The sequence below is a fragment of the Aulostomus chinensis genome, chromosome 6 (assembly GCF_037954235.1).
Source record: "Aulostomus chinensis isolate RoL2024-O1b breed Wild chromosome 6, RoL_Achi_v1.0, whole genome shotgun sequence".
Taxonomy (NCBI): domain Eukaryota; kingdom Metazoa; phylum Chordata; class Actinopteri; order Syngnathiformes; family Aulostomidae; genus Aulostomus; species Aulostomus chinensis.
Genome location: NC_141325.1, coordinates 14,452,501 through 14,476,500, shown reverse-complemented (window position 1 = coordinate 14,476,500; position 24,000 = coordinate 14,452,501). Strand labels below are relative to the sequence as shown.

Below are 24,000 nucleotides of genomic sequence, written 5' to 3'. Positions count from 1 at the left end.
AGTTATCTCTTATTAACATCTGGAACTTTCTCGCTTGAAAAAATGTCAAAAACATACTTTCCTCAAGCAAAGCAGGTATAATGTCTGCCTTGGAAACTGAAGAAATTGAAGACACTGTCAGCAGTTGACTGTGTCTAGTAAGTCTCCATGACACATCATTCTTTAACAAAATCCACATATTAAAGTGGGAATGCATTAAATTTTTAACTTCATGTTTTGAAAAATGTTTGTTTTGCAATAATCCATTATGTTAAGAGCTTCTCCCTGTTAACAAGTTTCAGAAAAATGCTCTTGCATACATACACGTTCCTAACTCTCACCTTTTATCGTCCCCCTTTTGTTTCAACTCTCTTCTCCTTCTCATCAATCTACTCCTCATCTTCCTGCCATACCATCATACCTATGCTCACCTCCTTGCTTTGTTAGAGAAAGGACTGCGTGAGGTCAGGAAGATGGTACTAATTTGTGTGTATGCGTGTGCTTGTCCCCTATCTGTCCCCTACTAGTTTTGCCACCACTGACCTGCACATACTGCTGTGTCAACAACAGCGGCACGCACACACTCACACACACACGCACACACACACACATACACACACACACACACACTCATCACATGGCCCAATCTCAGGGAAACCTAACAAGATAGTTTACCCTGACAGACAATTAGAGAAGCAGGAGGGAGGGCTGGAGAAAAGGATGGAAATGATTATCTCCATTGCTGCTGCTTATGTTATTGTCAGGGATAAATGAGCTGAACGCAACAACAAGAACTGCATCAGTGAGATCTACAGCCAGTGACAGCTTTAGCGAGACGTTTCATCTTGCGTTATCTACTGTTATTTGTTCATTAGCAGGGCAGGGAAAACTGCTGCTCAATATCCCAAACATTTATCCACCATGAGTAATTAAACAAAAAGGCGTGTTAGGAACGAGCAATAAACTCCACCCTTTCTCCTTAATAATTTGTGAATCGCATTCCGGCAGCAATAAGTGATCAATTTAGCATTAGCCCGGAAGATTTTGCAGGAAATGAAGGTCTCTCGTGCTGAGCAGGCTTTCTGGATTGCACTTTATTGACTCACTGCTGCAGCTACCTGCGACCTGCGGCTGTGCCCCGTGGGTGCCACTGTCAAACAGCTGTCTGTTTTAGAGCTATGTGTGTGTGTGTGTGTGTGTGTGTGTGTGTGTGTGTGTGTGTGTGTGTGTGTGTGTGTGTAATGTCAGACATTCAGATCACTAGAACTCCAAACTAACTTAATTCACTCATAGAGACTCAGGACAGTCTCCCAGGACATGATTCATCCATCTGTCCAGACTAAAGCGCTCTCCATGTTACAAATTTATTTGCTATGTTTAATTCAGAATGAGCATCATTTCTACTGAGGCCTATTATTGCCAAATGTATGGGTGTGGTTCTGCAGGCGAAAATCAAGAATATCTGATAGCAAGACACCACAAGAACTCATTTGCATATGGAGTCATAATGACAGTTATAAAGCATTTACAAGAACATATTTAATGATATTCATTTCATTTATGTTTGACAGCGTAATTAAATATAAAAGGTAGAAATAAGGAACTCAATATCAGAACATTTTCAATTTTGTTATATCTACAAAATGCCTTTAGTAATACGTAATACTCTAATTTTGAATTATTGCTCTGGTTTATCCAAAACTGGTGGTATGCATCAATAATTTTGCATGTAGAGTTGTGTATCTTTGGAATTAGGGGAGGCATGGAATTGGCCAGCCAGCCAAACATCCTGAATTCAAACGTTGCTTAAGTCTCAAGTCATCACATTTGTGACTCAAGCCCGAACAAGTCAGCATACACAGTATATCATGTACTTGTCAAGGACAACATGTTTTCGTGTATTTTCATCCCTCCATTTCTCTTTCCTCAACCTTTCCTGCTCTCTTTCCAGGTGCCATCAGCAAATTGGCTTCCACCTGTTGGTAGCTGTCCAATCCCTCACTGGATGATTCCAATGTGAAGGCAATCCAGAGCCAGAACTCGAGCATGGAGTCGTCTCTTATTTATTGTCCTTGACCTCTCTGTTTATGAGCTGATGGTGCTCGGCAAGGGGTAGGTGCAGACAGATAACGGATATTCGGTACATTTTCACTCACAGCATTTGGTAGATATTCTTTCTTTACTGGTTGTGTCCCCATGGTTACTTTATTCTATTTTTGAAATCTCCATACATGCAGTGGGTGAGCTGGTTCTCCTGTTTGTGTTAGGTATTTACTTTTTTCTTTTTTTAAAAATCTTTTAACAAATTAAGACTGAAATTTAGGCATCAAATTCATTTTACCAAAAAAAAAAAAAAAAAAAAAAAAGGCAGGAAGTCTCTTCAACTTCTGCCTGAAATATTTCAGCTTCAGTGTCACATTTACTGAGGTCTGCTTGAAGTGAATTATCTATCAATGTATTTTTTCTGCCTATAGGATAGTCAAATGTCTTCGTTTGCAAACAAAAATATGCTGCTAATGCACACAGTCAAAAATCCTGAGAAAAGCATCTGCCACCCTTTGAACACGCTTCTATGCATGCACACACGCCCACAGGTATTGATGCTACCTACTCCCTGCCCCACGACCGCTGACAGTGGCAGTGTCCTTGAGCGAGACGTGAAACCTCTGATTGCTTGTGCTGAGCAAAGCATATAAATGCTATATCAATGCTGGTTCATTTCCCACTCTAAGAACTAGAAGAAATTAGAAATTAGTTTAGTAAAACTGCAACAGTGAGGGTGCATTTCATGTTTGGCCCTGAAAGCACAAGAGGATCAACTTTCCCAAAGAATGATTACAACAAAAAGCCACAGATGCCATGCATGAATGTTAAGAAATACCATCTTTGACAACTTAACCTCAGCTTTATTCAGGAAATATCATCAATACTTTACCTGTGAATTAACCACACACCTGTGCAGTAAAATACCCACCGATCTTAGGGTGTTGGAGTTTTATAAAGTCGATTCCCCCAGTTGTGTGTGCGGCATTGTGCTTAAAAAGCTATTTCATATGTTGTAAAAATGTATGTATTCTATCATGCACTCTCACACATACCTTGACCACATCCACGTCTGTAGAGGTGCAGGTTACCGAGTCATCACCTCCCTCACCTGTCCATCAGTTTCCACAGTAACCAGTTTGATGGGCACTGCAACACGACGTCCTGTTAATATGGCGGTGTTCACCACCTCAGTGTCCTGCAGAGAGAGAGAGAGAGAGAGAGAGAGAGAGAGAGAGAGAGAGAGAGAGAGAGAGAGAGAGAGAGAGAATGTTAGAAGAGCAAAGTGCATTAGACTGAAATAAACAAGTAGGTGAAACTATGGTGGAGTTAATGGAAAAAAAGGGTGATGATAAATCTCAAGATTATTGTAATCAGCATGTTTACCTTTGGTTAAATCTGTCCAGCATAAGAAATAGCACAAACACACACAGATGTGCTAGCCTCAGTCTTGATTATACGGCGCTGATTCTCCAGGGAGCGTTTATCACCACCAACATACAATGATTACAGGGTAGTTTTCTGGACTCACTGTTTCTGGATATGTTTTTGTGTGTGTGTGTGTGTTTGCTGTTTGACTGGTATTTTTTTGCTATTTATTGGTTTCCAGCAGAGAACTAAGAATAAATGTACTTGACCGTAACATATTTGTCTTGTGTCTAGACGCTTATTGCGATGACGTTGACATTTTGGCCTAAAAGTTTTATGCCTTGAAACTGAATTGTGTGTCTTTTGTAGTTCTTTTTGTTGTTGTTGTTGTTTAGGGACAATTTTAGAACTTGACAAAATGGACTTTTACCAGGCATCACCCTTTTCTTAAAATTGTACCTTAGGATTTAGAATGGGGTTGGGAATGCAGTCATGCAGAATAAAATTAGCCTCTTTTTTTTAAGATGATACACTTTCAAGCTAATGTTAAAGTAAACACATACAGAACAAACAAATATGCAACCAAAATGGAAGTATCAAATGTCAGTATGAGCAGCAGATTAGGATGTAGACACTCAGTTGCAGAGCTACAGAACACAAATACACTTCGCAAGATCGCCCCTCTGATGCACACGATACACACAAACACACACTCAAGCGGTTAAGTGCATGTGAACAGTGACAAGTTGGTGATGTCCCATCCCTTGCTGCAGTGTGACCTTTGCTTAATGAGACCTGTCTTTTCCTCACACACCCAAACAAACAAGCACACACAAACACACATACACACTCTTTTTTACTCGCTGCTCTGTCTTGGCTGAAATCAGAAATATACACATATCTGCTCTATAACACATTGGAAAAAAAGTGATGCATGTTGAAGATGAGAAACAGGTGAAGTGGAGGTGGAGAAGTGAGGAAAAATGGGATTAAAGCATGGAGAAGATGAAAAAGTGAGTGCAAATATGAAAAAAAAAAAGAATTGTCTTCTGCCTTCGGGGCAGAGAACAGATAAGAGGATAAAAATCAAAGAAGGCGAGGTAGTTGATTTGTCAATTTATTTACATGTAGCCTATATGTTTACATGTATAAATATTTGTGTGTGTGTGTATCCTAAGGCAGTCATGTCTTGAAAGCCATGGTAGTGCCACAGATATTATCACGTTTACATCTCCGCTATCTTTACTTCAAGGCCCAAGGAAATAACAACAAGGGGAAACTGGTGTCAGGAAATGTATCGTTACATATTTCATTTCGCTTTCCATTTGATTTTCTTTAAATGGCGCAGCAACATGAGTCTGAAGATGGAGCCCGCTTTGCCCACTTGTGTTGTATTCGGTGTTCTCCACAGGTTGTACAGACAGTCAAGCAAGTAAATTAAGCTGTTGATATTTAGAGAGATTTGGGTCTTAGACAGAAGTGGTATCACAAAACCATGTCTCTTTATGCGGCTCATTGTCGGTCATTTTATCACCAAAAGGAAACTAAATTCTTGCAGCATTAATGCCGCAGTGACAGAATTATGCCTGAAATATAAATTGGCATGAAAAATGTTGAGTGCGATTAAAGCAGCAACGTTGGTAAAGCAGGATTACAGTATCTGTTGTCCACAGTTGATTTATACTGTATGAAAAACCATCTCTTTTAGTACATCAAATCCCTGCAGCCATCTGAAGGCCAGATGGCTTCAGAGGCTCAGATATCTTGACAAATCCGCAGTCTCTGATTTAAGTGCCGTGCCAGACCGCAGTGCCATTACACACGGCTGTTTACTGTGTTTACCTTCATTAAATTACCTGCAAACAAGACCAGGCTGCTGCAAAATAACTACACGCACTTCAACCCACATCAAAGTGGTTGTTTCAAACTTAATAAACTTAATAAATTGCTTGTAAATCTGAGAGATGTTGGATTAATGCAGTTCGTTGCCTGCATCACTGTCTCCTTCCATGTTTTATGTCAGATTATGGTGCAAATACATCTGTGTAATATTTATTAATAAACAGCGCTGGTATTTGCAATGTGCAATGTATAAGGCTCAGATTGATGCAACGTAAGACATCTCTGCATTCTGTATCTTATATTTTTATAATTAATTGTTGAACGATGCTTCTCCTAGACTGTTTCAGAGAAATGAACAAGGACGTGACCCGCTGTGTTTATTAGCCTTGTCTCACCGCAGTACATGCAATACAAAATTCATTTTATAGATTTGTGTAAATGAGCAGAATTTTCCCTTTTTTTTTCTTCTGTGTCATGACTTTTTAAGTTATGCATTCAATCTGAGGTATATTTCATGCCTGCACCAAGTCCAGGTTCACCATGCCACATGATAAGCAGCGCTAACTCCGCACTGCAGTTCACAACCTCAACTAAAGCTTCAGTGTTTTTAAATAGTTTGTTCATGACTATCTGTTTTATATCTGCTGCTACATCTGGGTCCCCTTCAGTCCAGAACCACGATGAGAAATGATCAAATCAATCATTATAACAGCTCCTCTGACCGCCCCCTCCCATTTAACAGCCCCCTCCGAAAAAAGTCAATCAATAGATCACATTGTATAACTGAAAACAGAGTCGTGACTGGGCTGTCAGGTTGTTGCTGATCAAAACTGTGGATGTCATATCACCTCCATCACAGCTGTTGTAGCTCTGCTGCGCATACGTGTACCAAACTGGTGGAATTGCATGTTTAAAACAACATAAAAAAAGAAACCCAAAAAATAAAAATAAAATGGAAAAAAAAGAGATAAAATAAAACAAACATAAGGAAAAACAAAAATGAAAAAAACAAATAAAAACACAGCAGGAAGAGGAATATTAGAGAGAGAGGAAAGGAGACAGAAAGAGAGACGGAGAGAAAAGGAAGGAATTTCATGCCTGTCCAAGGGAATTATTAAGTGGCATGTCAACAAATGGTTCCCTGCTGCCTTCAAAAGCTGCTCCACAGTGCGCAGAGATAAGCACAAAGGAGGTTTGTATGTGTGTGTACTCAGGCCTTGTGTGTCAAGTATTTTCATGTACAAATGAATGTGTTTTTATAAATTCATGTACAGTAGGTCACCTGTGCATGTGCATGAATGAGTTCAAGAGAAGGGAGTAGTCCTAGAAAATATGTGCGTGTGCGTGTGCGCGCGCACCATGTGTATAGCCACACAATAAGAAAAGTGTTTGTGTGTGAATGTTGGTAAGAGATAAAAAGTACAGGAAACAGCCACTCATCCCAGAGAAGCATGTCTCTGCACGTACTGTATACATACATACAAATACATACTGTGCATGTGTTAGCCTTTTTAGGTGCCTCCACCTTTAGAAAAACAACTAAAGCGAGAGCCTCCCTACCCTACGCACAATTGAAACCATGCTACCTATCAAATTACATACAGTCACAATACTCAGCCGTTGACATATCAACCAGTTGGCTTACTGGGCCTGTATCAAACCTCCTTGAATTTATGTAACTCTGATGTTCAGTGTATCCACATGATTCACATGCGCAAACCCCAGGAGATGAAAACTCAAGCTAATGATGAGGATTTCTTCTCAGTGGAAGTGAAGTCTGGTTAGTTTAGGGCGCACTTGGTTATAACTTGGAAAATATCACTGTTCGGGTTCAACTACATCGTAATGAACTTGATTAAATTATTGTTACTTGTGTTATAACAAGCCATATCCTACTCTGTTAAGGGTAAGCACTTCTGTTTCTGGGGTTAGTGAATGTACAGTTAAAGTGTTGTTGGTTCTAAGTGCCTTTAAATGCATGTGGTTAGAGAGGCGTGAGTGTGTGTGTGTGTGTGTGTGTGTGTGTGGTCTTGCTGTTTTTACGGGGAACAAGACAGATACTCTCGTGTGCTAGCGAGCGAGAAGTTGGTTTGTGTTACTTTTGGCATTAGTTACGGCCCACAGTAGCCTCTGCTATTACCACAGACTGGCTAACATCTCGATGAGCATTATTGAAGGACGTTACAATATTACATCTGATAAGATCCAAACATGGGCAGCACGGTGGTGCAGTGGTTTGCACTGTCGTCTCACAGCAAGAAGGTTCCAGGTTCGAGCCCTGGCTGGGATACGGGATCTTTCTGTGTGGAGTCTCCATGTTCTCCCTGTTCCTGCGTGGGTTCTCTCCTGGTACTCCAGCTTCCTCCCACAGTCCAAAGACATCAAGAGAGGACGAGGCTGATTGATACTCTAAATTGACTGTAGGTGTGACTGTGAGTGTGAATGGTTGTCTGTCTCTATGTGTTGGCCCTGTGATGGACTGGTGACCTGTACAGGGTGAACCCCGCCTCTTGCCTGAAGTCAGCTGGGATAGGCTCCTCCACCCCCCCCCCCCCCCCCCACTACCCTTAACAGGATAAGTGGTACAAAATGGATAGATGGATGGAATATCCAAACATCTTGATCCTGGCTTACAATTACCTGGGTTCTACATATAAGTATCAATATATGTGCAGCAAATATACAGAACCCAAAAAAGGCAGTAGTTCATCCAAGCGCACTGAAGTTGGCATATTAGAAAAAAATATGAAATGTCGAAGTTCCAATAGGCACAAGAGAAGAAGGAAGAATATAAACTTGATTCAAGCTATGTTTTGATTTAGACTAGTTAGTTTAGATGTTTATCTGCTCTCTTTAGGATCTTTGTCTTCCTCTTAGTAATTTGTTTGATTTTATTCCATTCTAATCTTCCATTTTTACTTCCTATTCAACCCGCTGACCTGAAAATGTTTCTTCTTACATGTCTACATGTTACAGATTGTAGACAAGAGAACGCAAGAGAACAAAAGTACAGTTAGTTCATGTTCAGTGAGCGTGACAGATACAGAGAGGTAATGTCATGTAGTGCATCTATACATCTGTGCTAAAAGGCAACAATTACAGGTCGTGCATGCATGCATGTGGTTTATTGCAATGTATGACATTAAGGAAGCAGTAAAATCAGTTAAGGTGTGCATGTGCGCAAATCTGATGTTCAGCATGTTGCTGCTCCAATTCCATTTTTACGGCTGAGCTAACATATTAATTGCAAGATGTCTCAAGTTGAATTATCTTGCTGCACTAACATAAACTTGGGTTTATGCACTTGTAAAAGTGTTGGTAAAGGGGATCTAGTGGATGCAAACTGATGTCAGACATGATAAATTAGTGTAGCTAATAGAGGATCCCTAAAAAAAATCTGACTTAAAATGGAAATCCTAGCCTTGCTGTTGCTAAAGGCAAAAGTAATAAGTCACCTTGAAGTCCCATATAAGCAAATAATTATATATATAAGTCAAGGGACGGTGGAAGCCTGCGGTTAGACTGCACTTTGGGGTGCAACCATTGTATATTATCAGAGTGTCTGGCCTTTAATTTAATCTCAAAGTGTAATCTTTTCTTTTTCTGCAACATTTTTCTGTGTCTAATTCTGTTGGCACATCTGCCCAACCTGTGCATAAACAAATTGTTTAGTGTGTGTTTGTGTGTGTGCGTGTGTGTGTGTTTGTGTGCGCTCGCGTCTGCTCACACGTGCATGTGTGTTTCGGGGCTCAGCTGTTGAAGGAAAATTGGTTAAAGGCACTTAGCTGCAATTTATACTGACCCATTAAACATATCAAGTGTATCGCACTTGCTCTTTGTGTGAGAAAGCCTTTTCTGTGTGTGTATCCTGCCATTGCCCTCATGTTCTGTTCTGGGCATGTATTTTAGATTTAATTGCCTTAATGCATTTCATATTCTGACGGTAGCAACCCCATGTGTTCACTCACAAGCACACTTGGAGAGCAACAGTTCCGGTGTTGTATTTCGAGATGAAAACATTCAGTGCAATCTTGAAAGTAACAAGCGTAAAAACTAGGAGAATCCACAAGCCCTTTTAGGATGTGAAAGCTAATTCTAAGAGGTATTGATTTTCATCAGCTTGTTTCTGTTGCTTATCTGTTCGGCTGTTGCTGCTAATGTAACGTTAATTTAATCCCTTTGAATCATCATCCACTGTTATCAACAGTCAGTCTGTGTATGAAAGTCAACATGAAAATAAAATGATGACACAAATCTTAAAAGCCCAGATTCACTTCCCTTTCTCTTAAAATTACTCCATTTCTCCTCTGCCCCATGAACATTGATGTTGATCCATGCATATGTAAAATATACAATTGGATTTTTTTCAGTCTTGTGCTTAAATTGTAGAAAACTGGGGAAAAAAAGGTCCTTTACCCATGCAGGTTTTCTTGCTTATTTAATCTGCTTCCCACTCCCTTCTTTGGAGAAGAAATCGCTTGTTTTTAGCCTTGTTGAAGTAAATGAACCTTGACTTCAACTGCTATGGTGCAGCAGAACGGTGTTGCGGTGCCACAGTGGTCAATACTGTTTTTACTAAAGTAATTAGGCTGGATTTCTAAAGTGCAAACTGGTGTACCATCAATATTACACCAATTTCTTATGACTGTGAGCTCAGACAGAGTATTAGTACTTCATTTTCTCGATGAAGGAGGGAACATCCCAGTGAGGCATTCAGTAACATGTCAGCCTGTATTGACTCTCTGATGCAGCACATTTTAAGAACCAAAACGTATCCAGCGTGTATGACTGGACGTCACTGCAACAGAGTTTAACTACCTTTTGTATGAAATGATTTCATTGAAGAAAAGACACATTCAAGATGGTTTCCTGATCGTTTATTTGAAAATAGGTTGTTTTGCATATTTTACTGCTTAATTATTGTTGAAACTGGCCTTTCTTTTTTTTTCTTTTGCTAACTTCACAAGGAAACTACCCTGGAAAAAGTTCCATTCCTGGTTTCCTGTTGTTTGTTGTTGAATGTCTCACATCAAGGGAGTAAAAACTACTCTGAGGCAAGAACTGCAATTGCAGACATCTCTGCAGGAGTGTCAATGAGACATATTATTTCCTACAGTCCGTGAAGTATCTTGGGTCACGGTTTATTCAGGAGGCTAAATTAAGAGCAACTGATTAAAGGGGACATGTAAAAAATGGTAAAAAAGGAGAGGAATCATCTAAATACTGAAGCAGAGGAGGAGAGGAAGGAGTAGAGGTGGGAAGACAAGAGACAGATGAGGGAAGGTGACAGCTGGGCGAGCTGCCTAGACAAGATAGAGGTTTTGGGCCGTGTGTGTGCGCGCGCGCGCGCGTGTGTGTGTGTGTGTGTGTGTGCATATCTGTGTGTGGTGTGTCAGGGATAAATGGCTATTATCACTATGACAATGTTAATTACAGCCAGACTATTAGGCCTGAGGATTGCCGGCTCATTTATTTGGCGGCAGCACAGTTGTGTGTGGGAGTGTGCATGCTGGAGTGTGTGTCTGTGCCTCTTTCCTTATCCTTGTGTGTGTCTGTTTTTGTGACTATGTGTCCAAGCATTGCTTTGTGTGTGATATCATCAAATCTATTTGCTAGACAGAGTAATTACTTCAGGCTTTGGACAAACAGTGAAATGTTTCTTGTGATCTATAAGTCTTCAGACTAATCAGTACTGAGTGCGAGCCAAATTTCCACTTTATTTCAAAGCTTTTATAACTCCATTTCTCCACATAGAAAGATTAATACCACAGCTATGCTGTTGTTTTCCCTCATTTGTTATTAAGGGAAACTGACTGAGTCTGTGCTTCCATCTCATGTTCAATCTTCAATTTTTGATAGAAATTTTGCCTTGTTAATAGACATGATGAGCCACCATCCAAACTTTCACTGCGGAAAAGTTCACTACTCATGCAGGATGGGAGCGACACACTGTCTCCATGACTTGTAGCTTCAGCAATTTGTTTACTTTGTCTTTGTTCCATATGGTGTAGCACCTGCTCTCTGCAGCCTGCTAGATAATGCACAAGAAATCAAACAAGGAAAACACTCCTCCAGCCGGCTCAGTCAAAAAATAAAAAAAAAGAGCATTTCCCCAGAGGCCCATTTTCCTTATTTGAATGGTGCAAAAGTGATATATTTAAAAAAAGAGCTGTTTGGCTATTTTGAAAGCAAAAAATGTCAAGGAAATATGATATATCGTCACCATGCATGCAAATGTACAAAACTGGATATGATTTGTGCAGGTGAGGTGACACGTTTTTGCAGGCCTGGATAAAACAGTGATTATGGTGTTGTTTTGCAGGGATACCTAGAAAACGTCCTTTGACTGTCTCGAACTGAAAAATGAAGGGTCTTTTTAGTGATCTGTTACCTGCTTTGTCACATCGCTGATAATATCTGCAGCTTAGTATCAGTGTGTTCCGGTGGTGTGTGTGTAGGCTACGTACATGTCATGTCATTTTAGGTTTAACACCCACAACATGTATCGGGTTTAATTGAATGAACTAGGCACAGTCTGATATGTGTAGGACTGATGAGAGCCGAGAGCAGGATGGGAGGGCGTTTTTGAACATACTGTTGATCCTTGTGTGACTAATTCAACCACACACTGTGTGATGCAACATGTCAAATTCTCAAACACCCAGCTGGTGGGTGGACAACAATGTGAGACTGTAGGTACATCCCATGTGTGAATATGATCTAGAATGAAGCTGAGAAGGAGGATTTATAGATAGACTGCCTCCCAAACACCATGGAGGATGTTTTAAAAATGGCCATCCACAAATTAATTAATCATATTTGTCACTCTAAATAGAGGGCAGCATATTAGCAGAAGGTTGTTAAAAAAAGGAGGAAATCCTAAATTCCTTAGCATGAACTGTGGGCAAAACACAATTTTTAGACCCCCAAGGCCCTGTGACAATAGGTCTCAGAGCCTTTGGGGAGCGATCAGTGAATAAGATCACTTATACAAGCAGAGTTTCCATCCGTGTATTTGGAAGTATTGCACGATCAAAAACGGTTGACGAACAGTTCAAAATAAAAATTCCCTCAATTTCATGTGAAAAAAATGCCTTTTAAACAAAAAGAGACGACGCACAAAAAAAGAGACAGCAATCTAAAACACCTGACTGTTAGCAGTTTCGGCTCCCTGCATCCTCCCCAACTCTGTGTCAGTTACAACAAATTGAGATATTGAGTAAAATGACATTTGTCCCTCCACTAATAGCAATTTCCAAGGACCCCACTTTTTGCTGGTAAATGTCAAAAATGAGTAGCTCCGTTTCAGGATTTGCAACCGCTTCTTCATCTTGTCTCTTCGTTTCAGACATGCACAACAATCATCTTCTGATGAAAATATGCATCACGTATCTCACAACAACTGGTGGAAATGCACTTAATTTTCTTTTTTTAGTTACATCTCCAAAATCGAAGAGGACCAGTGTCACTCCATCATTTGATTAAATGTCTTTGAGAGAAATCCTTCCTTTTTCTTTAAACCATAATTCAAGGTTCTACGAGTGGAGGTACAGTCACAACTCCTGCTCGCTACAGCGACTCACTAGCACCTCTTGAGGAACAGAGTGGTGTTACATGACAGGACGGACCAGTGCTTTCATGTTGTAGCATTGAAAATCTTTTTCTGAGCTATGTCTGCCATATTCAAAGAACATATATACATTTTTTTGTAGTCATCAACATAACTCAACCTCAAAGAGTTCTTACAGAATACAATCTGCCTTCATTTTATTATATAAGGCCACTTTCTGGTCTACGTTATACAGTTGATAATATGAAGATGAATGTAAAATCTAATTATCTCTCATTTTTCAACATCAATAAATATCAATAAACCTGACTCTACATCTGCCTCGACTCTGTTCACCTGCTGGGTAGATAACAGAGTAGTTAGCGTTTGTGTGTGTGTGTGTGTGTGTGTGTGTGTGTATGTGTGTGTGTGTGTGTTTTGCAAAGCAGTATGAATCAAAGTAGTGAAAACCAACACAAAGAGCTGAAAGAGAATATGAATGTATAAAAAGCTGAGGCTAATTGGCTGATGAATCACTGTGGGTTCGTCACTATAAACGACCCTGAAGATATTTGATTCATTGCTAATATCCTGTAGAAATGAGGGTCACAGCAGCAGTAAACTGAAATTACATGACTAACATCTCAAGCCAAGGATTAGTGATGAATCATGGATCAGAGTCTGCACCTGTTTGTCATTATATAAATGTGCAATTTGAAGTGTAGTGTGATCACAATGAATTTGCTTTTAACCCAGCTACTTTTGAAGAAAGCTCATCTTTCGGCGGTCGATGTTTTTTTTTTTTTTCCCTCATTCGTTACCTCAATATTTTTTGCTGTTCTGTTTCTCGTCAAAAACACCCATCTCTCTTTTTGTCAGACGGCTCACATTATCTTCCTTGAGATGCATTTGGTCTTGCTTTATCTCAGGGTCAGGCGCATCCTGACCTCCTCACCTCTGCAGCTAATGTCATGCTGTACCGACTGTTTTTTTCACAACACTAATTGCAGCTACCAACAAGATGCTAACGACTTTAAAACGATACCTGGGAGTCATGTGCACAGGCTTAACCTACTGGCTTCCTTTCAGGATGGAAAAGAAGTGGTTGAATCTGTGGAAAAGCACTCAAACACATACACAAACACACACACATACTAAGCTGTTTGCATATACAACACACTTATGTGGACACACAAAGTGCTAATGGGGCCAAGAGGATAAGTCTTGGTCAACGTTAACATTTGCCAATAGTAATTAACGCACACAACAAATTAGAGCAGGCAATTAGCCAGAGAGATTTCAGGCTTTTCTGAAACACCAATTATTGGGAAAATGTGCAGTAGTTGTCAACAGTATGTGAACAGCATATGTAAAGATGGATTTATTGCACGCGTGTGTGTGTGCGTGTGTGTGTATTACACAATTTATTAATACCTCTACCAAAAAGATCATTTGACCACCAGTGATGATTTATCTGTTTGTTGGCAGGATAACAAAAATGATTTTGATAAAATTTGGAAGGATGATAGGTTGAAGAACAATCCATTACAGATTTTAGAATTGATCCAGAACCAGATCCAGATGTGATGTTGACACACTTGAGTTTTGTTTTTGTTTTTTTTTAATTTTGCTGACATTAACATACTCCTTGAGCGGCATGGCTCAGGGGTAGAGTGGCCGTCTAGCAACCAAAGGGTTGCTGGTTCGATCCTCGACCCCGGTGACCATGTCGAAGTGTCCTTGAGCAAGATACTGAACCCATAATTGCTCCGTATGAGTAGGTTGGCGCCTTGCATGGTAGCCTCCACCATCAGTGTGTGAGTGTGTGTGTGAATGGGTGAATGAGATGACACTGTAAAGCACTTTGAGTGCCGCTAAGGTAGAAAACGCTATATAAAATTGAGTCCATTTACCATTCCTGAATAACAATACAAATATAGTAACTGGAGCAATGAATAACAATTAGTAAATGCTTATATGTGTTATCCAAAAACACAAATTTGTTGTCCTTACTTTCTGAAAATAATTATTCAACCTTTAACATTAATCATTTCAAATTACACTCAAATTATTGATATCAACTCTTTTCTGATTCACGTCTTGCTCAAATTCATAAAATCAAATATTGCAAGTATCATAAATTTTGCACAAAGCCCTCAGAATTAAATCTCTCTTTTCATAATGTTGCTGCTTGGGCTTAGACTGATCCAAAACATGACACCGATACCACTCCAGCACTGGGAGCAAGTCAAAATGGATAAGAGAATCAGTTAAATGTCAGATCTACTGTACTAAATGTGAAAAGCAGATGATATTTTGCTTTCCTCTCTGCAATTTAATGCAATAAAACAACTGTTAGAGATGAAGGGGAAGGGACTGACACAAGTGGGTAGAGTTGGGGTGGGAGGGGAGGGACGGAAGGAAAGGAAAATTAAATGGATGGAGGGGACCATTTGCAGGAGTGTAATTTTGAGAAGTCAAATTGAGAAGAGAGACAAAGAGAGAGAACAGGAAGTGGGAGGGATGAAGACATTCGGTAGATATGAGAGCTAACAGCTCATCTCGCCATGTGCTTGCGCAGGCACGCACGCACGCACACACACATACACACACACACACACACACACACACACACACACACACACACACACAAACACACACAGCACTCTTGCAAAGATTCCAGGGAGAATTGTACTTTCAATTTCCAGACCCCTAATTGTATTAGAGCTGCTGCCCTGCTCACTCGACTCCTCTCTCCAACGCCTCCACTGTGTCTCTTTCCGTATGTCTCTCAGTCTTTTCACTCCTCCTCTGTGCTATCAATGACTTCCAAGGGACTATTACATGGTGCTCTGAACCTCCACTGGGCACTATCTTTCTCTCTCTTTTTCTCTCCCCTTGACACCCACTTCTCCCATTTTATCTTGTCTAATTTCTTCTCTCTTGTGCTTTTCCTTTCTTTACTCTCTCTTTATTCCCTTCCCTCCCTTTGTCTCCTGTTTTCCCTTTTTTCAATTAGTCAACCCACTCCTCCTTTTTTCCGTCTTTTCTCTTTCCTGACCACATACATCAATCCAACCTCTACCCCCTTTTTCTCACATTTCTACCCTCTTTTTTCCAACCCACTGCCTTCCTATTTTTATCTAGGCAAAATTCCTCTCATCATTCTTTCCCTGTACCACATCATCACTCCATCTGTCTGTTTCTCGCCCACCTCTGTCACAATTACTTTGCTAACAAGGCTAATTTCAAGAGGAGCATCAGAGCACTAGCTGCTGGCGCAGAGTGGTATTATAGATTACAATCTGCAATAATATCATCCAAATGTATTTTTGATAAATCTCCTAATTGTAAGTGCATCAAAATAGTCTCTGCTGCTCTGTACCCAAGTGTTTTTCACTTGAAGTGAATACATATGCTCACATAGTGGAGGGTTTTTCTCTGAACGTTTATTTTGTTTCCTCTCACCTTGGTGCTTTTCCTTCTTCATGCTACTTGCATGAGTCTGAGTTGGACTAAGAAAATAAATAGACTTTCATGGAAAAGTAGCAAGCTTTGACCCTTGTATTTATCAGAATACAAAAAGTTCTAGACATAGAGATTAATAGACAATACGTATATTTTTCACTTTAAATGAAAACATCACTGGCTACAAAATATTGGATTTTTTTCCCCCAGTGCTTCATATATAGCAAGTGACAGGAATTTGCATGATGGCAGGCAATTGTCACAATTTAAAGTGGAGCACATGTCTACACTTCAGAGAAAATGTGCATTTATTTCCTCGAGTCAGAGTAGTGCCCTCCTTGACTTAGAGCAATAGATTCTGACAAATTCTAACTAACTTTCAAACTTTTTTTTCCCCCCCTGAATCATCTCCCCTCTCTCATCCTTCTATTTCAGCTGTCTAATTGGAGAGAACTAGAGCCGCTCTGTATGGAAATGAACCTGAAGCCCTGGACGCGCAAGTTCACAGTGACCCAAATTGTTACACACATAGAATATGTCGTATGTGTTGATTTATTGGGCGGTCAAGGCCGGGAACAAGCAAAGAGTGTAACTGAGAAGAAGAAGAAGAAGAAGAAGAAGAGGGTTTTGAGGCTGAATGAAGGAAGGATGAACATAGCTAACTTGTAAACAAGGCAAGAAAAATTGTAGATTTAGTGGCTGAATTTCCTGAACAGCAAGGTGACAACAGTAAGACGTGAGACGCACACGGGTGTAACTTTTACATGAATTGTGAAATAATCTCACAAAGGACGTCTCATACTGTTTGTTGTCCTTATTTGACCTAAAACCTCAATGTCTATTCTGTACAGGTGCATGGAGAACAATGAAAAAACTATGATGTGTGTGTTTGTATATGTACTTGGCAAGTACTTGTGATCTAAATCGGAGCCACTTTAAGATTCTATGAAAACCTGATTCTGATCTCATGCCTTTGTTTCTAGTTGTAGTGAATTCTTCAACAGACAGGGCCACTTCGCTCCTCTTATCTCTTTAATTCATGTTGTGGTGAATGTGCGTACATATATCTAAAAACAGAGGTAGAAAGTGAGAGAAAGATCAGGAAAACGAGACAGAAAATGGTAGATCTATGATTGTAATCAATAACAATGAGCGTATGTGTGCGTATGTGTGCATATGTGTGCGTATGTGTGCGTGTGTGAGAGAGAGTATGTGTGTTTGCCTTCATCAACAGATTATTGACAATTCAGTTTCCATTTCAGACTTACCGACTTCCTCTATCAGAGAGCCAATCAGACCTGGCAAATTAAGGAGCCATTTAGCACAGCAGCTCTGGTAAGAGGCCTGCACAATCTCTCTTTCTCTCTCTCACTCACTCACACACACACACACACACACACACACAAATGCGCGTACACGTGCACACACACTTCCCTGAGAAGTGAGACTCACAGGCATCCTTAAGCAACAAAGATAAACAAGTGTTCCAATTAAGAATTAATTACAGAGCAAAGCCTTAGAGAGATGTGAAAATGGAAGAGAGAGGAACACGAGGATGAAGACGAGGGAGACGGGAAGAGAGATGACAGAATGACGGAAGAAGTGATGAAAGAGAGGAGAGTGAGGGATAAAGCGGATAAAGTAAAAAATGAAAGGGGTGGGAGAGATGAAAGAAAAGAGACAGCTGAAATGGTCAGAGAGAACGAATCATTTCAAAAACTAGAGGAAAAAACTAAATCTTCAAGGATCTCCTCCTTTGTTCACAATGCTTCAGGTCCAAGGATACACTCATAAAGAAGGAGCACTAGAAATGGACACAGGTATGACACAGAGGTAATCTAGAAGAAGAATTCCTCTTTTTCCCATTTTTTTGTCAGTTCAAACTAATACTGTTCTCACATAAGGTGTTAAAACAGAAGTTAGCATCACCACCTGCCTCCCTCAGCCAAAAATGGAATGAAGTTGTGTCTTTATCCACGTCAGAAACGGACGAATTTAAAACACAAAAGCGACAAAATTTGCAAGTGCAGGATTTTCTTTTGTATTTCATTCGATAGGACAAAACATTCAGATTCATTAAAGCGGTGTGCGCCGCTGACATTGTGTAACTTAACTTTGAGATGAGAGAACTGCGTGTTCAACAATGCTGTCCTGCACTGCTCTACGACCGTAATACTTCAGCTAATATTTAATTTATTCTATTGAAATCCCGGTGACTTTACAGAGTGAATGAGACATCTCTTACTCTGTGTGTGTGAGGATGTGAAACAACCTGGTTCCAGACAGAGTTGTGTAATTGCTCTTGGAGGGACCATAAAAGAGTATTATTACTGATCCAATTTATCAGCCACAATAAAGCAGCGTGTCCTCTTCTGACCTCTGTGACTTCCCATTCTGACTGACATATGTATTGTGTCGTCCATCTTCACTGTCCATTTCCCCCCATTACGCGCTGTCATGTTTTATTATTTGCTGCAATACAGAAATGCAAACCAGGAAAAGTCAAAGAGTTTCATGAGTATGTTCAATTTAACTATATTTACCTCATGAAAAGGAAATTGTGTCACATTAGTGTACATCATGTTATGATTGACCTCGTGACTGTACGCTCCTGGTCCAATTTGACCCTCTGACATCCTATTTCTGTCTGTATTTTAGTTGCTATACTTTCCTGCCTCTCTACTTCATCTCTCTCACTTCCTTTCTCCTCCATTCTCCTTTTCCTACTTAAAGATGAAACCAATTTTTCAGGAGAACAAATTACTCCTAAAAATGAAAAGAGGGTTTCTTTCATCCCCTTCAGCCAAGACACCAGGCAGGACCGTAATGGATATGCGGAATTTGAAGGAAATGTCAGAATGCTGGGTAATGACAGACCAGTGTTCTGGTTTTTCATTGCAGCCTTGTAAAGAGAAGAGAAACCGCACGCACTACCACAGCTCTATAGTTAATAAGCTTCAGGAGATTGTAGATGATAGGTGAGGTGCAGTTGACTCATCCAAACAAAGTGTGTTTTCTCTTGAGTGCTGGAGGGTTAAATAATAACATCTGTAAAATTAAAAAAAAAAAAGTATTGTTTTTGTCCTTTTATTTGTGATATAGTAGGTTTTGTTCCCAAGTTCAGATATGGAATTGTTTTGGAAGAAAGATCTAAGAAAATGCAACATTCTGGATTCAAAGTGCCATAAACCCTCAAAGATGAAGAATAAAGATGTAAGACTTTCAACAGCATTTGAAATCTCATTCTTTTTCAATTTTCTGGTTGATAATGTCTTTTTTTCTTTCTTTTTTTTAACTCCCTTCGCCCTGTCAAAACTTGGATAAATTGGAACTTTCATCAGTGTCATCCATCAAACAGTCATCCCTCTCAGTGGAAGACACCGAAAAGAAACACACTGACAATGAACATCAGGTTTTGGGAAACAATTCAGGGGCACAAATAGCTTTCAGAGATAAATATAGAGAGTGAAATTCATTCATAATCAAGTTTACAAAGCAAGCAATTTGGCAAATTGGTGACATTGGTTTTCACTGGGGACGCTAATCCGCCCCCACTCATTACAAAGAATGTGAGAACACCCCTCCCCCCCATAAAAATAGCGAGCAAAATCCCAGCAGCCCCCACTACAGTATTTGAAGGCCACTGAAATGATGGTTTGAAACTTGCTATTTCCAGTGTGTGTGAAAGAGGCAGGGGTTGCAGAAGCCCTGAACAAAATTGGGTATTCTCACTAGGGCTTTGCTGTTTGAAGGAGGGCTATCAGGCCAGATTAGCTCAGTGGTAATGGAACTGGGCTTTTTGCTCACTTTTTTTTTTTTTTTTTTAGCCTGAGGTTCTTGGTTGCTTTAGTTTGAGCAGTGGTGTCTGGTTTGGTATATGAATGAAGGAAGATATAGAGGATTTTTAGCAAATTAGTTTAGTTAAACCAACAGTTCTTTTTATCTATGCAATCATATTTTCCTTTTGCTCTCATGAGGAGACAAGACAACAATTTGGAATAGAACAGAATATGTGTCGCAGAGAGATTTTTTGGGGAGTCGAATTGCTCTAATGCTATTCAGACATCTCGGCTGAAATATTGAGTAGCGCTGTTGAAGCATCAATTAAAATTTGGAGTCTATGCAAAGCAGACATTTTCAACCGAATGCGTTGATTCTCACTGAAAATGACACCTGCTAGGATTGTGTGTCCGTAGTAGTGAGGGAGCTTGTTATTTTGACACCTGTGAGGGTAAAACCTGCTGTTTGTCTGTGACCAGGAGGCTGGTAGCATCAGGAGGGGGTAAACAAGCTGACCTTTATAGCTTTGATGATCTTGGTGGAAGAGGATTGGCTGGGGAAGAGTGAGAAAGATTTTGGGAAGGTGGAGGAGGAGGAGAGAAATGGGTGATGGGGGGCAGGGGGTGTCTATCCAAGCATAACTGTAATGCGCTGCTGTGTGTGTGTTATCTGTGCTCATCTATCCAGTCATTCCTTACCTCAGCCAGTGGTACGATACCCTGTATGTCCACGTTGCTGATGTACAGGTGTGAGACTTTCTCTGCTTGCCTGGAAGTGGGCTGCGTGCCGGCTGGGTACTCGATGTTCCAGTGCAGAGTCTGGGACGGCACCAAGTTGATCACATTATCAACTTCAAAGTCCAACTGCATCACCTCATATGATGGACTATCCAACCTACAGACACAAAGGTTACATTTTGAGCTGGGAAAAAAGTAGTGATATTTTGGCTATTGATCCATACAAATGTCAATTACCAACATGCAATTGTTCATTGGAATGTGAAACAATTTATCAAAGCTCTTACTTCATGAACTGAAATGTTTGACATTTTCTCCAGTTTCACTTTTTTTTTAACTGAAAAATCATCTCAAAGTGACTCAGTAACTTCCGAGCGATGATACTCACTATGCTTGAACAGACATTGCTAAAATAAACACCTTGAAAACTTTATTGGTAAGTCTTAACTCATGAGGAATTCAAGACAAATGAAACAGACCGTAGCCACAAACACCAAGGAATGCACTTTAAGTCACTTATCATGTCCTTGTTCTCAAAAATTCACTGTCACTGATAAAATATCTGTCATGTAAGTGAAAGAAAGCCAGTGGAAATATAAAGAGGTGTGTGTGTGTGTGTGTTTGTTTTTTTTAACAAAGACAACATGCAGACAAGTTGCTTGAAAAAATTGAAGAAAAAAAAGCCAACAACTTGAAAGAAAGTATTAGATTTCCACACACAGTTGTGGCAAATAGACATTTCTCAAAACGTGATAGTTTTTTTCCATTCCGAGGTATTTTTTTTTGGTCATCATTACAATATAAATGTTATGTACAGATTCTATAAATAGAGACGTAGTAATGTAGGAGCTGTCGCTACTGAGATTATCACTCGTGCACGAACACCTCAGGATTCCAGCAAGAAGAAAGGAATGTGACGGGCCGGAGGTTCTTCGTCTTTACTGTTATCACTTTCTAACATTTTATCATGAGCGCGTGACATTCGTGGACTTATTTGCAAAAATAGATACTTATTTACAACGTTTCATTTGTAATTCTTATTCTGTTTATTCGTTTTAATTATGGCTTTTATCTGTTTTTTTTTTTCCACAAATGAACACTCCATGCGTCTTCATGCCCACAAGTCACAATCTATATTGCTGAAAAATATGTAGATTATCAGTAGTTTCATCAATATCAGGCTCTTACTGCTTATGCCTAAATAATTATGATAGTAACGATAAGGATGAGGGAGGATCCAGGAGATGGATGAAAATAAATGCCTTCGCCCTGAGGAGTTCAACACGTGCAATCTTACTATCCTTATGTTTGTGTGTCACCGATCCATCAAATATGAAGAATAATGAGATTTTACAGCTACAAAACACAACTGGTCCTGTTTTCAGTGTTTGTCACACTCATCAGTTCTGGGGAGACTATCAACACAGATATCAACGGCATTATCATTATTTTTCAGTCAGTAACAGTGTCCCACTGTCAATTCAAACGTTTTACACAGCATTTGCAACATTTTCCTCAGAGCTTTCTTTCTATTTCCTGTTTCATTTTTTACATCATGGAGTGTCACCGCACAGCCTGCCCTCACAACTACATAGATAGTCATTACCTGCTCTGCCTCTCTGCCTGTCAGACTTGCTGATTCTATCTGTTGCTGGAGTCAACCTGCTTCCCATCCTGTCATTTATCCTTCTTATTTGCATCTGCTATATATTTCTCCATCTCCTCTATACCGCAGCCACCTATGATATAGCTCGGGTTGACGCTCGATCTGAAAGTCAGTGCCCAGCGGTTAAGATCGCGTTGAGACTCAAAGTGAATTAATAACACAACAAAATGTCCACGTGTGCTGTAAAATGCGTACGCTATTATTGTTTATCTCTTTTCCGCTACAAGCTGAATTCCCACCGGCTGGACCATCAAGTACGCCACTGAAAATGTCGAAAAAGCAAAAAGAGTGTAGCGAGTCTTGAGTGTAAACATTTCCGAGGTCAAGCACATTTGAGGTCAAGGTCACGGTGAAACACATGTCGACGCTTAAGGGTTTCCTGGGCAGCTTTTTATCGAGTGCTCTTATCCAGTTTTCTGATTTCTGCCACTGAGAGGTATTTTTAGATGAAACATAAAAATCTATGTACGTTGTTTTAACGGCCACTGACACTTCTGACGCCCAACCAAAGCAGCGGCTCAGCGAAACAGAAATTAGACGGACAAAAGAGTTTCGAGCAAGTGAATCATCTGACACACAGATATGGAGGTTAAAAGCCATGAGAGTCAATTGCTGACAGACTATGATATCTCGTGTGTGTGTGTGTGTGTGTGTGTGTGTGTGTGTGTGTGTGTGTGTGTGTGTGTGCGCACGTGCGTGCGTGACTGGGTAGATGAGGTGAGCCATGAGTTACACAGATAGATTAAAAAGAGAACAGAGATTGGTGCCAGCTCCCCTTGACCTGGTCCATATCCCTCCACCCTGACAGCTTTTCCTTCTCTCCTCGTCTGCCTCCCTCTGCAAATTACACCCGACATTCCATTTTAGTTATTTGTTCGTTCTTTGTTTTTGTGTTTTTGTTTTGCGCCGAAATCCTGTAAACAGATCCGGGACTGGACATAATTAAACTGATGATGGAAGATTGTAATTAACTCACCGCATCATTACCTGACAGGTAATTTCTCTAACTCAAGAGTGTCAAACTGTGGTAATGATGAAGAAAAATTAAATATATTTGAAGAAAACAAATCTGGAAGTCAGGTCTCATCTACGGGAGTGTTAAGCCAGGGATTAGGAAAAAAAAAAAAACGTATTTGTCATTTAAAATTTTGTATGGCGAGATTAAAGTTGAAATCACAATAATGAAGTCAAAAATACCATTTACGATCTAATGACAGACCACCAGTGGGGACGTGACCAGAACCACTGCCCGGATAGCTCATATCCTCAGGGTGCAGATGAGTGTCTGAGGTGGAACACCGTGTCGTATTTCCATCTAATTTTTGAAATTATTCTTGACATAGGAAGCATAAAGAAAAAAAAAAAGGCTAATGCTGAGCCTGCTTGCTTTTTTTCAATATTGTCTCTCATCACGCCACCACACGACTTTGCTCCCTTCAGGAAGCTCAAATATGTACTTCATACAAACACACACATACACACACACATCCCTCAAGCATCCTCCACAACAATTCCAATGTACACCACACACTAGTGTTTCTAGTGTCACTCACAGGGGTCAACCTAAC

General features: G+C 40.1%; 1 protein-coding gene across 1 annotated transcript in view; it reads right to left on the bottom strand.

Moving 5' to 3' along the window:
• The window catches only part of LOC147260219 (transmembrane protein 132D), a 249,500-nt gene that overhangs the window by 38,687 nt on the left and 186,813 nt on the right, over nt 1–24,000 (bottom strand). Inside the window, 3 exon segments of the mRNA XM_086206686.1 lie at nt 3,078–3,124; nt 3,127–3,220; nt 20,728–20,923. Of these exon segments, the coding sequence (XP_086062812.1) occupies nt 3,078–3,124; nt 3,127–3,220; nt 20,728–20,923 (337 nt within the window).